The sequence below is a fragment of the Aythya ferina genome (genome assembly GCF_964211825.1).
Source record: "Aythya ferina genome assembly, chromosome: 1".
NCBI lineage: Eukaryota > Metazoa > Chordata > Aves > Anseriformes > Anatidae > Aythya > Aythya ferina.
In genome coordinates, this window is record NC_140296.1 from 149,509,764 (window position 1) to 149,526,924 (window position 17,161).

The 17,161-nt window shown below is 43.5% G+C and overlaps 1 protein-coding gene across 1 annotated transcript in view; it reads right to left on the reverse strand.

The window, feature by feature from the left end:
* APPL2 (adaptor protein, phosphotyrosine interacting with PH domain and leucine zipper 2) overlaps window positions 1-16,606 on the reverse strand; it is a 39,238-nt gene extending 22,632 nt beyond the window's left edge. Inside the window, exons 1-4 of the mRNA XM_084533404.1 lie at window positions 16,451-16,606; window positions 11,536-11,634; window positions 1,948-2,007; window positions 1,376-1,447 (exon numbers count right to left, since the gene is read on the reverse strand). Of these exons, the coding sequence (XP_084389530.1) occupies window positions 1,376-1,447; window positions 1,948-2,007; window positions 11,536-11,634; window positions 16,451-16,504 (285 nt within the window). The 5' untranslated portion in view covers window positions 16,505-16,606. The remainder of the gene's footprint in view (window positions 1-1,375; window positions 1,448-1,947; window positions 2,008-11,535; window positions 11,635-16,450) is intronic.
* Window positions 16,607-17,161: the final 555 nt, after the last annotated feature.

A 17,161-nucleotide genomic window follows, 5' to 3' on the forward strand; every position in this document is an offset into this window, starting at 1 on the left:
ACCAGATTTTGTTAGGCTCTATAGCACAGAGTTACAGTTCCACTTCCATGACTAGAATCTCCTTCCGTTCAGGAAGGTTACCCAGGACACAATCACAACAGGGGGCACTATTTTACCTTCACATTTTCTGTGATTAGGCTTAGGAAGGTAAGGATGAAGTCAGTATTTCCCACTTGACAACACAATACTACACCGGGGCAACTCAACTCCTGTAGAAAGGACAACTGGAAAAGAGATACAGGGGCTAGCTAACAGATGTGAAAGGTGGTTGAGGAATGGAGCAGGTTCTTGTGAGGGAAAATGTGACTGACAGAACTGAGCAGCAGGGTTCTCCACCTTCAGCCCACAAAAGGGATGGTTCTCTTGTACCTGGGGAGGAGAACGTACTAGTTTTCACCTACTAACACATCACCAAGACAAGTACAAGACTTGTGACAGTAAATGCTCCTTTCAAGTATATCCTGAGAGCAGGCATGCAGCGGGATAAGGATAAGGGCAAAGTTAATCCTAGGAATTCTTCCCATTATATCATTAGAGTTACCCATGGAATGAGCACAGCTCTAAAATTTATAACTTATTTTTGCCCTGCAATCAACTCTCTTTACTCTCCTCTCCCCAAAAGTAAACCTTGTTATAGCCCTTTGTCTTCTAAGCGAAGGCTAGAAGTAGACTAAAGAACAGCACTTTTCTGATGACACAGAGTCCTGCTCACACCAGAAAATGATGTATCAAATGAGACTGAAGCAATAAGAACCCAGATATTGACATTAGAATGAAATGTTACGTGGGCAGGTCTAACAAGAGCACATTTAAGAAGACACCTGCTACTTAGCCGCAACCCATGGGGAGTAGAAGTGTTCAGCACATACAGCTGTAGTAGCTAACCTGCCTTCAGCAGACCTTTCTGCAGCCTCCCCAGACATGTTTGGATTCTCTGTGATCCTACAGTAAAATAAGCTGCAACTGTACCACTGCACAGCTGTTCTGTGCCCATCCCTGGATGGTTTGGGCTCAAACTGCAGTATTTAAAGCTTGAAAACAGAATTTTTAAATCAAATTAAATGAAAAATGGCCCCAGTCTACCTGAAACATGTCTGACTTCAGTCTCTTTTCTAATTCCCCTATTTAGAAAGTTCAGCTTTGCTCTGTGAATAGCACTTGCGAGGAAGCCATAGACCCAGCTCTAGTGCTGAAGAGACCGTTACTAAAGGGTGGTATTAAACTTCTCTCCACCCCTGCATAAATGATTCTATAAAACTCTGACACGATCTGTCCTTCAGTGGGAAGGCTCAGAACCAAAAGGGCAAAGATCAAAAGGAAGAGCTCCAACATTCCATTAACATTGTAATAACAGAATAATGGCAATTCAAATTACCTCATCCACAACTTTTGAAAAGTAATGAAGGGTGGATATCACTTCTTCATCTCCTTTCCCTAAGGCAAAATGCTGAACATAGAAAAAAGTATTTGGTTAGTAAATCAAAAAAGCTGAGTATAAAACACAAGAAGTGTTTTACTACAAAGGTAATAAATACTTTTACAAAATGCAGTAAAACGAAATGGAAAAATCAATAACTCAATATATATATATATTCTTTATGCACTGCTACTCTTGTTTTAAATTAATGGATTTGGACAGCATGCAATTAATGCTTATCAGATTCATTTTAACATTATACAGTAGAACAAGCTGGCTTCTATCTTCATAAGCTTATTAACTCACATTTTGCACTTTTTTCGTCTTGTTTTTGTTTTGTTTCGTTTCTTTTAATTTTAAGGATGCTGAGAAGTGACCCAATTCCCTTAAACATCCTGGGGAATTTTACAACAGTCTTTGCATGAAATCAAATAGATCCAATGGCCTGAGCACTTCTGGAAACCACACTCTCTGAACAGGCTTCTCTTCAAGTGCTGAAGAGTAAATCAGAGGCACAATGTTGAACATACCTGCTTTTCATAGGCGAGGAGCTGCTTCGAAAGCTGTTGCGTGGCAAGACACATTTCATTCTACAAACAAAAGTTACATATTAATAGAAATAATGACAAATCTTTAGCTCTGCTGTTACTACTATTTCATAACCAGCCTCTTGACTGAATCTGCAACTACTCAGACAAACATTCAGTTGCGTGTAAACAAACAGTCCCAAAATACCTGCACGGAGAAGCAGTAATAACAGGTACATTTCACACATAATCAACACGCAGTTTATTTCAGCTTAACCTCTTTGCACAAAGGTGAAATTTGTCATTTTGTTTTCTTCCAAGACAGAATCAGGACAATCTCAAACAAGTAAGCTGTCATACTAGCATAAGAATGTTTCATATTCATTAATTTGTTAATCATCTTTCTTCAAAATCCACAAGAATAAACAGAACCCACAGATGTGCCTCTTTAAAACGTGATCACATTTGTTAGCAAGTTTGTTAGCCCCATTTGTTAGCAATGACTTAAAACCGGGGGGGAAAAAAAAAGAAAAGGAACAGGGGACCTCAGATCTGTCTCATACTTTGTCACATCCCTCTCTTGGTAACATCCAAAACTAATCGCTTGTAATTTCATTTTAAACATTACACATTTGGAGGGGGGGGATAAAATATGCTAAGGCCATGGAGAGTTCGTAAAACTCAGGGCAATCTCTGAACTGCTTTTATAGCTGGTATACAAAACCATTAAAACTGGGACAGAGTTTGTGTTCCCTCCCCCACCGTCCTGAGCAAGCAGAGCATGGCAAAGTTAACCATCTGGGCCAGAAACAGCTTTAATTTGGCCTCCTGCCACCTCTGACATACTGCATTACAGCCTGCTGCTTCTGCACCACTTTGGCACGTCAGGAAGGAGCATTAATCCGGACAGCAGGGCTTGTCCCAAACGTTCAGCCCAAGAACACAGAAAGGATAAAAAAAAATAAAAGAGGCATGGCCACAGCAGCCTACGTAACAGCAGCTGTATGTGAATAACTGCACTGTGAACGCACAGCAGGACGAGGATGAACTAATTCTGACAATCTTAAAACCCCTGGGCAGTAACACGCACAGGAGGCTGGAGGTGTGAGGGCAGAGGCCCTCCAAGTCACAAACAAGGGCTCAGAACTGGAGTTGATCTGGGCCCAAGTTCAGGTCATGTGTACCCCATGACTATTCTCACCACGCTCAAAACAGGGGATTACAGTCTTGTTTCTTGCCTCAGACCAATTAGTAACGAGCATTACAATTTCATAAAGTAGCAATATCCAGGATTCACCTAAGATTTGCAGGTTATACGGATTGTGAAGTTTTCAACGTGAAAAGGCTTTGCACAAACACTTGGCATTTAAGTACTTTCCAAGCCACTGGATGAAAAAGGAGGCTGTGCCTTCCGAGTTAGCAAACCTTGTAAAGGGCTCAGGGAAGGATGGAATAAGCCTTAATTATCAGCAGGGACACTGGAGGGACCGAAACCTTCAAAGAGGGAGCTGGCAAGCAGTGAGTGGATGGCAGGAAGGATGAGACTTGCTCCGTGTGGACTGATGACAGTAGAAGGGTGTGTTTGTTCGTGTGCTTGTGGCTGGAATCCAGAGGTGGATTTAAGACTACAGAGAGCAGCAGAGGTTCTCAGGCATGAGATCTTCTCCATCAATGTCAAAGATAAAGCTGAGTAAAAGCTTTAAGAGTAAGTCCTCACACAGAAGCTGTGGTGCTATCTGTTAGTTTTAAGCTGGATCAATATGAGAGGAATCTTTTGAAATAATCTGCATTTAAAAATAAGCCTTTTTCCCCTCTTTGTATTAGTTCACTTATTCCTGCTGTACTATTTTCAAAATACATGTTGGTGGCTCAAACTTGCTAACATTAAAAACACCTTTGGAATATTAGGCTGACTTCAAAGGTATTATATTCCTCTGCGCTAGCCATCCTCAAAGCTTCAACCAGTTTGATTTTTAAGATTACCAGATCCTCACCCTCCTTCCCCATCCCAGTGATATCCAAAGAGCAACAAGGAGCATCTTTACTCATTGACGTGAGGCAGTTTGAGAGTGGGCATTGCACAGAGGTGTGGAAGAAGCATCTTCCAGCAATCACCACTCCCCAGGAGAGGTCTGTAGTATGTGACAGGACAAGAGGGAGAATACACACACACACAGAGTGTCTCATGAGGCTATAAGTTAACATCATGTCAAGCGTACAATCAGGTGACATCAGCCACATAAAGACCCCAGGAAGACATTCCTGGCACGCTACCCCAGGTCCAAAGTGAGGGAAGAGCCTGACATAAAATTTCCTTCAAAATTTTGGGCTGACTTTAAGCCAGCAGCTCCACATCCCACTTATGTGCCATTGATGCCAGCAGGACACATTACTCATGCCTCTTACTGGATTGGTTCTGTGTGTCAAAACACCACGAGCAAGCTTGTTACTCAATCCCTGCCCACCTGGAGGAGTTAATCCTGGGCCCTTCCCTCCTCCCTCCCAGCCTCTTTGTAACTCTCTCTGCCACTAGATTCATATCAACCACAGCACACACACCAAACAAACACTTGTAAATGATTCAAATTAAACTGGTGAATTTAAACACCATCATATTGCATAAGGCACAGGAAGCAGGCAAAGTGCTCTGCTGACCCAGTGGTAATACTGCATTGCTAAACGTGGTAATACTGCATTGCTAAACACACTAATCTGGGAAAATTTGGTTAATCCTCCTCCCATTTGTTCCTAACCAGCCTTAATTTTCTAACCCCTACTGCCACGACTTACCAGTCTCAAGAGTTAGAAATTACTTGGATTGCTTCAGCTGATAGATCCACTGAACCCAGGCAAATCATTTTATCGGGTTTCAATCTATTTCCAAAATATTTTCCGATACAATACAGCAACATTCACTTCCTTTATCCTGAAGGGACTGAAGTTCAGTAGACCATAGCAAAAGAAAAGCTATTACACAGTCCCAACTGCCTATTCAGCATCTCTTACACATTACCTCGAAACTTCAGAATTCGTCAAGCATTTCTGGAGTGGGAAAGCTATTGATGAAATGATAGTTTCAAGCAGAAAACCAAGAGAAACCTGAACAGAAATCCAGACATTCTAGATGAAGACAAAATTAACCAGTTCTGGGCCTCACAAATTCATTAATTTTCATTAGATGTTTTCCCTGCTGTATAAAATCATCATTGCAGCATTAATGCAAAAAGTACACTAGAACAGACCAAAAGACTAGACACAAGCATGTATCCAGCAGACAGTTACAATCACAGATAAAACCCTGTGCTTTTTAATTTAAAAGAAACAAAAACCACGGCTGGTAAACTAGGACAATCCCTAGGAATAGATTTTTGTAAAGTTCACTAACACCAGTTCACATAATAAGGTAATGGGAGTGGTGTCTTGAATCCAGCATTAATCCACCACAAATAAAAACCCAACGGATTAAAAAACCATTCTGTTAAATTCTTGGGTTACTTCAGTACCTCATCCTGCCTTCAAACAAGTCAGCAACAAAACGTCCAACTCTTGTTTTCTGATCTAGCACCAGAGCACATGATTTTCTGGGCTGATTCCACCTTCACAGTTATCACCCGTATTCACCAAGCCGTTCATATCAGGAGAGACTGATTTTTCTGTAACCTGTTCATAACAAAATCTCCACTGTGTTGGCCATTTACCAGTGAGGCAGTCCATCACTTTTTAGAATCTCTTCTATTTTCCAAAATACAATCAGAGAGCCAACACATTAAGGTCAGACAACTGTCTGTAGAAATACCTTCTAACAGACTTCAGATTTGAGGTCATGTAAAGGATTAGGTTGAGCTATAAATTAACTTCTAAAGACAGAGAGAGCTATTCCATCACATCCACTCCCAATCCCAATATAATGAAGCTTTCTGCAAAGCTACTTTCCTACTCCAGCTAAAGCTGGCATTTTTAAAACTCTGCAAGTAACCAGCACACAGAACTGCCAAATGCTTCTTCATGTAAACAAGCAAGAGACTGGAAAATGCATTTATTCGGGCAGTCTGTATGTGCAGAATGACACATAGTAAAGTCCGACTTACATTTGGGAAAGCTTAATGCCTGATGAATGAGGAAAAATCAGGCAGGTGGTTGAGAGAAGAGGTCCACAAGGCAGTTGCAGCCTTCTCATCCTTTCTGAGCTAGGGAACACACTGACCTTCAAAACCAGACACAGCACAGAAAGAACCAGGTCTTGATATGGCTGTTTTATGCATCTCTGTCTGCATGTGCATGTTATCTTGCTACAAAATATAATTTTCCAGCAGTCCGGTGAATGTTACAGTCCCACACATTTAGGTTTCCATATTAAATTGCTTGGAATCTTGAACCCCATGTTGAGAGAAGCTAAGCCTCACCAGGGTGCCCAGGCTGCCCAGCACTTCACAAGATCAGGCTAAAATACAGTTTGCCTTGCTGCTGATTCACAGCATGGCATTCAGTCCTCACAAACGCGGAAAGCTCAGCAAAGGATCAGCTAACAGCTTGAAAAAAAAAGAAAAGGCACCAGTCAAAACTCTGCTGTAAAACAGCAAAAGCAGCCACCATAGGATATCTAGCGAAGTAGGGGAAGAATCTTCAGTTTCCTGCAAAACAGCTCCTGTCAGCAGGGCCTCTATAAATTTATGCTTCCTCGCAGTTCTCAGGTCTCCAGATCCTGCTTAGCGCAACGCTGGCTTGCTTCCAAGCACGGTGGCTCCCTCTTCATCAGCGGTATTAACATCACCTCCCAAGGCTTTGTAAACACAGCAGTTCCCAGGGGATAATGCCCTTTACCTGTTAGCAGCATATGGTGAATAAACCTCGAGAACTGCACAGGTACATGCTGCAAGCCTCCACTGAATACAAAACAATAATACACACAGTGTTTCGCAGAAGTCTGTAGATGGTAAGATCAAACAAGAAGCACTGTTGAAAAATGCAAACACGAGGTGCAACAAATTCGGGGAGGAAAATAACACTCTTATAAAGCACTGCTTAACAGTCCTGGACAGATACAAGCCGTCCTGATACCCAGTAGTGCGGCGCATATAAACCAAGGCTGTTTCATAATTGTTGAGAGTTTCCTTAAGAGCCTGGCCATAAAGCTGCCTTACCCATGTGACTCTGGAGTCACAAGACGACTGCTCACAGAGACACTGAAGCCGAACAGAATTACTCTTCACAATTCCCGTGCTGTTCTCTCGCTGGATAGATTGCCAAATGCAACATGGGTTTATTTTGATTCCCTTTCTGCCATCGCTGTTTTCAATATCTAGGCAGATTTATCAGAAATAACGAGATGAAACTTCTCTCCAAAGACATAATACATCTTGTTTTCCTCTAATTTGCTTAGCTGTTTAGCCCTTCTAATAGTCCGCAGAGACACAACAGCCTCCTGAGTTCTTAAATGGCATTCCTTTTCATTATGTGAAGATCCCACATAAGCTGTTTCTGTCGTGTGATGGAGAACTAGAGATGATGGCAAAGCTCTGCAAATAATTTACTGTGGCAGTGGGAAGCCAGGAATGTGAACTGGGCACAGCTTGGTCTAACACTGTGGCAAGAGCTCCAGCATGCGACCCAGTAAATTGAGTCCCTGCTTGCTGCATTACACACTGCTCAGGTAATAAAATGTCCAGAACAATTAACACAACATTCACAGAAATCAGGCAGCAGCAATGCCAGATGCAGCACGAGGGTTTGCTTGCAAAGAGGAAGAACTACAAGAACAAAATCTGTAAGAAATATTTCTTCTGTAAGACTATCCATGCGATGAACTCCTTCAGGGTGCTACAGCACAGATGGGAGAGCAGAACTAGAGCAGGAAGCACAACACGTACTCACACGGATGTGGTTTATTTGAAGAAGAAATATAAAAATGTTTCTCTGTATTTACACACACAGGCTTGTCAGAGCTACCGAGCCTTGCTCCTCGAGCACAGCTCACACATTTGGCTCCTGTGACCTTCTCCCTAACCACAGCATCACACGCTCACCTGCCTTGCAGCACCACAGCCCGAGGGTCTTGCACCCAAAGGAGAGCTGCTAAACCCATCACCCAGCTGCAGCTTAAGGGTATGGGCTCTCCTGCACCACCTGGCCCCACGTGCCTCGGCAGCACGTCCAGCACCACCCCACAACAGGGTGCTGCTGCCCCTGGGACAAAAGCAGCTCTAAGGCACTTCAAAGGTCTCTCTCCTGCCTTTACTGAAGCCCATCCCGCTAAAAGTGCCCATCCCAGCAATCACCCTGCTGTCACTGGAAGAGCAGCTGGCTCTAAAGGCATGTTAAACGAAGTTCTGCTTGAATACCTAACTTTCTGAAATGTAAGAGCCCCAGCACCTAGCCAAATTCCTCTAATTTCAAGAAAAAAAAAAAGGGGGGAGGTTGAGAAGGAGAAGGCGTTAATAGTTTACAAAAAAAGGAATTTTCAAATAAAAAAATCCTACTTTCCAAGTGCTTAAAAAAAATCTCTGGGCAAATACTTCTATCTTTCTTGCATTCCTTTCCAAGGCACTGATCCAAGCATTTTGAGCAGCTTGAGCTGTCAATTTACAAACTTACTGCTGCTCTGCACACCAGGCAGTGTTCTGGGACAAATATAAGCATATATCCAGATGGATAATTAACAGCTTTCAGTTGGTACTAATTGCAAGTCCCCCGAGACTCTGCACTGCTTCATTAAGAACCATCAACTATTGTTATTTGATCACAAGTTATAGTGGTTTGAATTACAGGAAAAACCAAGTTTTCATCACAAAGAAACACCAAAATTCTAGTAAACTTCTCCAGGACGTCTTGAAAATATCGAGACAAACCTGGGAGACCTTAAAGCTCAGAACACAGTTAGAAAGAAAAAAAATAATTTACATTTTCAGGACTGTAGGAACTGTTCTCAGGGGGCATAAGCCCCAATTTTTCAGTACTGTAGACCAGTACAGCCCATTTCTGTCCTGCCCAACTGCCATGACTGTGATTCCAGCCATTTTTATGGCTGTGCAATCCGAACTTTTATCACTGCTTCAAAGTAGGTCAGTCACTGTAATTCCTATTATACAGATAAGGAAATAAGTGCAGGGGATGACAGTGACTTTGCAAAGACAAAGCAGTTGGGAAGATGAAAAAGGAAATTCAGGATCTGCCTTCTCATTACTCTCAACTTTTACATTCCCACTACTTAATCTCATTTCCTTTCAAAATGAAAAAGGTGCTGGGAACACCTCCTAGTGTGCAGATAACGAGGCCCAGACAGTGGGTCTCCTAATGCAAACATCAGCAAAAGTTTATTTTCTTAACCCTCCACTCAAGTTTCAGTGATGCAGTTCAATATTGCAATTCTCTTTCTAGAGCAAGTGCAATCAAAAGTTTTGTAGCAAGTAGTGTGCATCTCAAAAACTGAAGGTGAATTTAATCTGAAACAGTGCATTCCTTCAAAACATTCAGAAGCAGCTCCTTAAAAGGATACATTGATGTTCACAAAGCTCAGTAAAGTCAGTTAGAAATCACTGTTATCCTACACAGCACTGACAATGTAGAGTTAACCACCACGGTATATGGCTGAATTCATTATTCCCATTAATTTTTATTTAAAAATCAGAATTTTGCCCCAATTTTACTGTATTCTTTTAAATCTCATGCAAGAATATCAAGACTTTTTAAAGCACATATAGGGAAAAAAGGTTTCAGCTTCCTTTTCCACTTCCATAATTCAGATGATCTATTGCTGCTTGTTAACGCAGTGTCATTTTTTGCTACTATAGTTCTGGGTCCCAGGAGCACAAACCCAAAACAAAGTCACAACACACAATTCCCAAGAAATTAAATGGCAAAAGTAGCAACAGTACTGAAACTAAACACTAAGCCAACATCCTTGGTAAAGTCTCCAACCCTGGCCACTAAACCCGGATTTTCCTAAGTCATTGTTAAGCGCATCCTTAGAAAGACTTAAAAAAAAAAAAATAAATGCTATGTGCTCCCCATCTCAAAATGGCAACAAATGTCTGATATTTCAAGGCACGCATCTAATATTCACAAGTGATTGAATATTTATATCAAACTAAAGCAGGAACTGAGCAGGAAGAAAGTGGCCACGAAGTGCTACAAAAATGCAAAAGACTCAGTAATACTGAAAAGTACAGATGGGTAAATGCGCTGATATAGTGAGAAGAAAGAGGAAACAGCATAACAGCAGGGCAACAGAAATAGAGATGGCTAAAAACTGAGATGGAAAGGAAGAGGCAAACAAAAGCAGACAAAGCATTTTTTCATGAATCACAGTAACGGCACTGCTTCCCAAAACTGCATCTGAAAAAGGCATCAGCAGGGGAAAGGGACACACAGTCCACAAGCTGAACTCTTAATAACCAAACCATATTGACCCTCTCATTTCCTTCTTCCACCTGTTTCAATCCTACCTGCTCTCTGGCCTCACGTTTCCACCCATCACTCTCTTAAAGCTCAATAACCCTAACAAAACACCCATCACAAACTTTGAGAGCTGATTTCATGCCACCTCTCCAGCCCCTGTATTGTTTTCTGAGTATCTGAGCTGTGCTGCCAGTCTCTGATTGCTCTGCATTTGCACAGGATCCAGGACATTAAGACCAGATCTTCAAAGTTGGATCTTCCCGGTGTAAGTATTTAGACCCTCAGCAGACTGCTTTTTCTTCCCAGTCACACAGCACCAGTCAGCCCAAAGAGCAATCCCACCAAATGGGCCTATACTTGCACTAGCTATACAGCTGATTACTGATAACGCCAGATGAGATCAGGCACTCAGTCTCCCAGTAAGTTCCAGGCACTCTTGTTCCTCTCATCTTTCCATTTTCTCTGATGTACTGATTTAAGAATAGGAAAACCGTTGCTGCTTAGGAAGTCGCACACCTAACTTACATAAATGCCTTTACAAGTGCCACACGATACCGTGTATGCCTTTAAAGACCTAGATACGGTACTTTAAAATATCTGGCCTTACACATGGGAATCCCTAGCTCCACCGAAAATCACCCAGATTTATAATATTTTTGAAAGCACTGGATATGACTTAAAACTTTTACTTTCAAAGGGATTTAGTCATCTAGGTCATGTAGGTGCTTTAGGAAAGTGTTGTCTTTTTCTGTTCCTACTCCCATCTTTTTCACACTGATTACTTAGGTACTTAGGTTCAGCATGACTCAAAGTGTACGTTCCCTCTGTAATCAATGGGCACGGACAGTTTCTTCAAGATGGTGAGTCACAGCATCAAAGTTAGGTGGCTAAAGTGATACCTGACTTTACATTGCACCTATGCGCAAGCAAGCAATTTTATAAAGGTTGGCCTTCCAATATTCCATAAAGTAAGGACATATTTCTTTTGTGAAGATTTTTTTTTGTAAGCTTTTTTTTCATATGTATGACTTTTCAGAACATTAAGGTGGGAAGGGACATCAGACAGAGAACACCCACAACTCTTCTCAAGCCGCAAGAGCTGCAGGTACTTGGCACCCTTCCCGTAAGTAACAGCATCATAATAGCAACTTATCTTCTACTGCACATGGAACAAAAGAAACACAAATGAAAAATTACCTGAGCACCATAGACTCGCTGCATTGCCTGAAGCAACTGGTTTGTATATTCAGTAAGGGTTCCCGCATCTTCTTCAAACACACTGAGCAAAGACCGAGTCTTCAACAAAAGAAAAAGCAAACAGCTTTAGTTACAAGTGAAAATATTAAAAAAACAAAACAAAACATAAAAGACTCTGCAAATAATTGGTAGCAAAAATACAAATCAATCAGAAACAATAAATCTTCCACTTTGTATGGTTTTCTTTATTCACAATCTCAACACACACAGACATTAGCCCTCCAAGTAGGGATAGGTAAACTGAGGCATTAGGAAACGAAGTGAGAAAAGTGCTATGGCCAACTCCTAACTCCCAGCCTCTTCCTCTAACTAATAAACATTCCTTCCAACACAATCAGGAATGTAAAAAATCCTGAATATCTGCCTGCTGACTACAGTAATCCTAACCACGTTAAGGACTCTGGGTCAAACACCCGTGCTTGCTCACTTTACTTCTCTAATGTCAGGCTGCACTAAGGGCACCCCTTTCCATTAGGTAATTTACAGAGCATTATTCACTCTCAACTGTCTTGAGCAACTCTTGAAGGGCTGCTGCCAAGCCCTGCTGACGTAGCCGCGCCAAACAACCCAGTGTTCATCTACAACAGCAGGCACACAAGCACACACCCGCTCAGAGATACCCCGTACTTTCTCCATTCTGCTAGCTCATCCTTGTCAGCAAACGGGAGAAAAGAAGAGCATAATGACTGGCTTTATCCTACAGACATGAATTCCCTTGGTTTGTTTTGGTGGAATCACCAGTAACAAGGAATTGTGTTGCTGACACAGCTTCTGAGAAGGGAAAGAAAAGGATCTGAGGATAATGCGGGCTCCAGATTTTGTTAGATCAACACAGTATCGAAAGAGGAAAGGCTGTCACTAAATTTGTCAGTGTCCCTTTAACAAAGTCATGATCCGTCCTTAGTCTTAACTTTGGTAAATCCAATCCGTTTGATGCTAAGTGGCAGTGTCTTTCCGTCTGGTACAGCTAATTTATATGACATTAATTAGTTTCATCTGCTTATCTGAGGGGCACCCATAATAAACTGCAGTACTCTAATAATCATGTAACAGAGCAAGTGCTTTATCTCTCCTCCTATTACAGGAACCTCTAATACAGCTGAAATACCCAGGTTCATATCTGGAAAATTTACTTTAGAGTCTTAAGAAAGTTTTAAGTAACTCCAGTATTTTAACATGTACTTCCCCAAGGCATTTGTTCTTCTTTGCAAATCTCTGCCAAGATTTTGTTTGTCCTGAAAAACTTGAAGTCAGCATCCTTCAAGAACCCTGGACTAAGCTACACTATCATTTCATCTCTGCTGAGGAGTATCTAAGCCAGAAATTACTGTTAGCCCAGAGGTTAAAGTACATGACATGGGAGACAGTCCTGGGGCTCTGCTCTAGACATTGCACGGGAGTACTTCATACTTCAAGCAACAAAAAAGCTCTCAGCACTTCAGTCTGCTGACACGCTAAGCTGCTACAACACCTCCTACCTTAGAGACACTGGCAGTTAGCGCTTTTGGGAAACTAGTTGGAGATCTTCGCATCGAAGGAGATACAGAATACAAAATACAGTTTTGAAATAAAGAAAACAAAAACCAAAGCATGGAGAAAGGGACTAATCAATGAAATTGATGCCAAGAACACAAATGTATAAAGGACCTTTGTGCAGAACCTCTCTACAGGGACTGTGGCATGATTTTGAGAACTTTCAGTACTAAACTATTATTTCAGTAATTGAAAACATACTGTTTTTCAAAAATATCTGGTTGAAAATATTCAATCTTCAATGATGAATTAATTAAAAAAAGCAAAACTAAAGTCGTCAAACTATCTCCTATCTATACAGTACTTATCTTCCTGCTGTGTGTTGTAAAAGCAGACAAATTCCACAGGGCGTGAAGATGGTTAAAAAAAGTAAATCTAGGGAAGGTAAAAATTATAAAGCTTGACACAGTACTAATCAATATCAATCTCAAGCTAAAACTGAAAAAAAAAAAAAGTAGTTGCCTGAATGAAGGTACACACCACGTTTCTGCCTCCTAGTTTTCAGGTTTTCAAATCTGAATTCATTCAGATTCCTAAATCTTACTGAATTTTTGCACATTCAGTTTTTCAGAATGTTGAAATATGTGTTGAGATACAGCAGTTCTGGGAAAGCATTTCTGAAGGTCTTGGCCTCAGTTACTAGCACTTTGTTCAAAAATAAGAAAAACAATACATGATTAAGCGTTTTTGAAGTTATGCTTGGAAACTTTCAGGTTTAAGAACACTGTTTTAAACTACTGCAACAAAATAGCAATGTATGCAACTTTTGTTGTTTCTGTTTTGACAACTTCTGGAATAGCAGATATTGGTGGTGAAATAAACCAGGAATCCAAGTATTAAGCTAATGTTTTTGAAGGCTTTGTTAATAGCACCATCATCTTAGCTGCTGGCAACACAGGAAAAAAATAAAAATCTTACTTCATGTAAGTATTTCCCTTGGTTTTAGCATGGCCGCTTACGTCAATTTCTCTCCTATGCCCTGGCCAAGCACTTACTTCAAAGTTAAGCCATTTCTTAAGGCCTTTTTTGGTCAGTGCTTGGAGATGAATCAAGACAAAATACTGTATTGTCAGGGAGAGATAAATCAAGTTTCAGAAAACTACTGAAGAAATAGCAATGGCCTAATCCTCTTCTGTTCTGCACATGATTTAAATACTCCATATACTTTCTACAAAGTGAGGTTATGCCCTCATTTTACTGTCCCTCTGCATTGCTGCCAGAGACTGCACAGGGCAGAAGAGAATCAGGTCACTTTACGCAAAAGGAAGTAGTGATCACATAAGCTGCTACCCTGCAAGCTCTGTGGGACACAAACTGTCTTTTTGCTTTGATTTTGCAGTACCCAGATCGCAGAGGCAACCCATAGGGCTGTGAATGTAAAGGCCTCCTCAAGAAAAAAAAGTAATAAAAATGCAAAAGACCAGGGACAAAAAAAATAGATCTATTTCCCTGCATGTAAAAAATAGATTTTAGCAACACTGGGTCATTCTATAAAATTAAACAATGCCCATCCCTCCAAAGTTGCATAACTTGAACAGAAAGCAATGACCAAATCAAGCCAAAACATCCTGAAAACACCCAGGTTTATGTTCAGCCCACTGTTTCCAGTAATTGGAAAGAAGATGTTAACAGCCTTCAGGTCAGAAAAAAAAAAGATGAGGACCTCCAAATACAATTCAGCGCTTTGTTCAGCTGCTTTCAGTCAGCATTACTTTTTTAATCATTGAAGGAAGTGTTGATTGAAGAGGAAAATGAGTTCACGTATCCTGCATATCAAGTTCTTTAGCTCCAGAATGCTCTGGGGACGTACCTACTAAAAACGTTAATAACTGCTTGTAATAAATCTAGCGGACTTCGTTAAACTGTGGAACATAGTACAATTCAGGTCAGAAAGAAACTCTGGAGGTCATCTGGTCCAAACCCCAGCCCAAAGGAGGTCTCAGTCTGACACTGCATCAGAGACTTTTTCATGTTGAGTTTTAAAAATCTCCAAACCTTGAGATTCCACAGGTCTCATCAAATATTCGATGAAAATCATTCTTATTGGGATGGGATTTCATGGAATCACAGAAAAACAAGCTAAGAAGAGGTGATCCCAAGATTCCCAAGAGGTGAGCCCCAAGATTCATGAATTCCTGACAGGTGCACGTCCAACCTTTCCTTCAAAATGTCTCATGACAGACTCCACAACACCTTTTAGCAATCTGCTCCTACACATTTGTCCTCCTGGTCTACCAGCAGATGAGTCCGGGTTACAACACAGGGCACCAGGAACAGGATCCACGCAGATCCACCCCGCCTTTCTTTCCTCCTTCCCTGCTTCACCAACTACTTGATCTCTGCCTGCACCACGTTTTGACCCCAAGTGCACTTTCCCCACCCCTCTGTGGGATTTCCACTCTCCCTTTCCCCTCGCGTCTCTCTTCCACACGAACTTCCCCTCTTCCTTCCCTCCACCCTCCCTTCCCATATCTGAAGACCACATGCCCCTCCGAAATGCCTATAACCATCTCCACAAGGCATGTTCTCTGCTGTGGGGTGCCCATATTGCTCAGGGGTCCCTTCTGCAGCCGAGAGGGGCTCCCAGCACAGGTGCTACACTGGGTTTGACAGAGCATGGGGGTGAGAGGAAAAATGTCCTTCCTCCCTTGCCTGCGAGTGCTGGGGAGGAAAAAGCAATAACCACTGTCCTCCTTTCTGAGACTCCTTCAAAACGAGGTCACCTTCCGTGAGATTCACCTCACCAAACCTCACCTGTCCCACGGGGAGCTCCTGTATCTGAGCTACACCCCTTGGGACACCTCGCAAGGAGCGCGGGCACGTTGGCAACGAGATCCATCCAGCCTACTTCTGCTGCTCGTGCTGGGGCCAGGTGACGCACAGCGCCGCAGCTCGCTTTCCTCTCATGAAGGGAGCCAAGGTGACAAGCCATGCCACCTCTCCTCCCCAAACAGAGCTCAACACTGCAGGGCACACCCTAAAGCCAAAGCACCCCGGGATGGGACAGCACGAGGAAAGAGCCACAGGAGGGTTTAACCTGCGGGGGGCGAGGAGAAAAGGCACTGTGCCCCGACCTCCTCACACCCTGCCCCTTCCCCAGATTCCCCAGTCACAACCATAACCTATATTCCCCTGACAGGCGACCATCAGGACCCCAAAGCCATCACCCGACGCCACCGGGATGCCAGCAACCCGCTCCCCCGCCTCCCGCCGAGCATCCCCCCGACGGGCTGGAGCCCCCGACCCGCTCCGCTCGCCAGCGGTGTCACCTCCCCGGGGACACCATCCCGGGGGCAGGCATCCCCCCGGCGGGCCGCGCTACCTGCGGGCTGTCCTGCAAAGCCTCCTCCAGGAGGAGCTTGTCGACGGCGGGCATGGCGGCGGCTGGCCGCGGGCAGCTGGGGCTCGGTGGCGGCGGTGCTGTCCCTCCCCGCCGGGGCGGCCGCGGCTGTCGGCGGGCAGCGGGGTGGGGGCGGCAGCCCGGAGCCGCTCACTCCTCCCAGTTCCCGGCCGTGGGAGGAAGCGAGTCACGGCGTAGGGCGGGCAGGAGGCGGCTCCCGGCCGCCATTAACTCCTCGGGGCTCGCTGGAGGATCCCCACCGTAGGGGCTGGCGGCCCCAAATGGAGGGTGGCCCTTCTCCTCCTCCTCCTCCTCCTCCTCCTCCTCCTCCCGAAGTGTCCTCCCGCTGCCCCCTGCTCGTGGCTTTGTCCCCTTGCACGGTGGGGCTGAGGGCTCTCCCTTCAGCTGCTGGGGATGCTCCCTGGTAGGGGGGAGTGTGATGGAAATGAGGGGAAAAGCGCATCCTTCAGCCTAGGTCTGTGGGGTCCGAGGGCCTCCAGCCCCGATGGGTGTCCCCACTCCGCGTAGCCTGCCCAGGGGGCTCGGAGAAGCGCCCCAGGTCCTGGGTGACCTTCTGGGTAGGGTGCAGCCGCTGGCTAAGCCGGGCTTGTTTGTTTTCCTCCTGTCTACAGGCTGCTCTGCAAGCAAAATTAGGGAAATACAGAGCGCTCCAGGCAGGCTCATCCCAGCTCT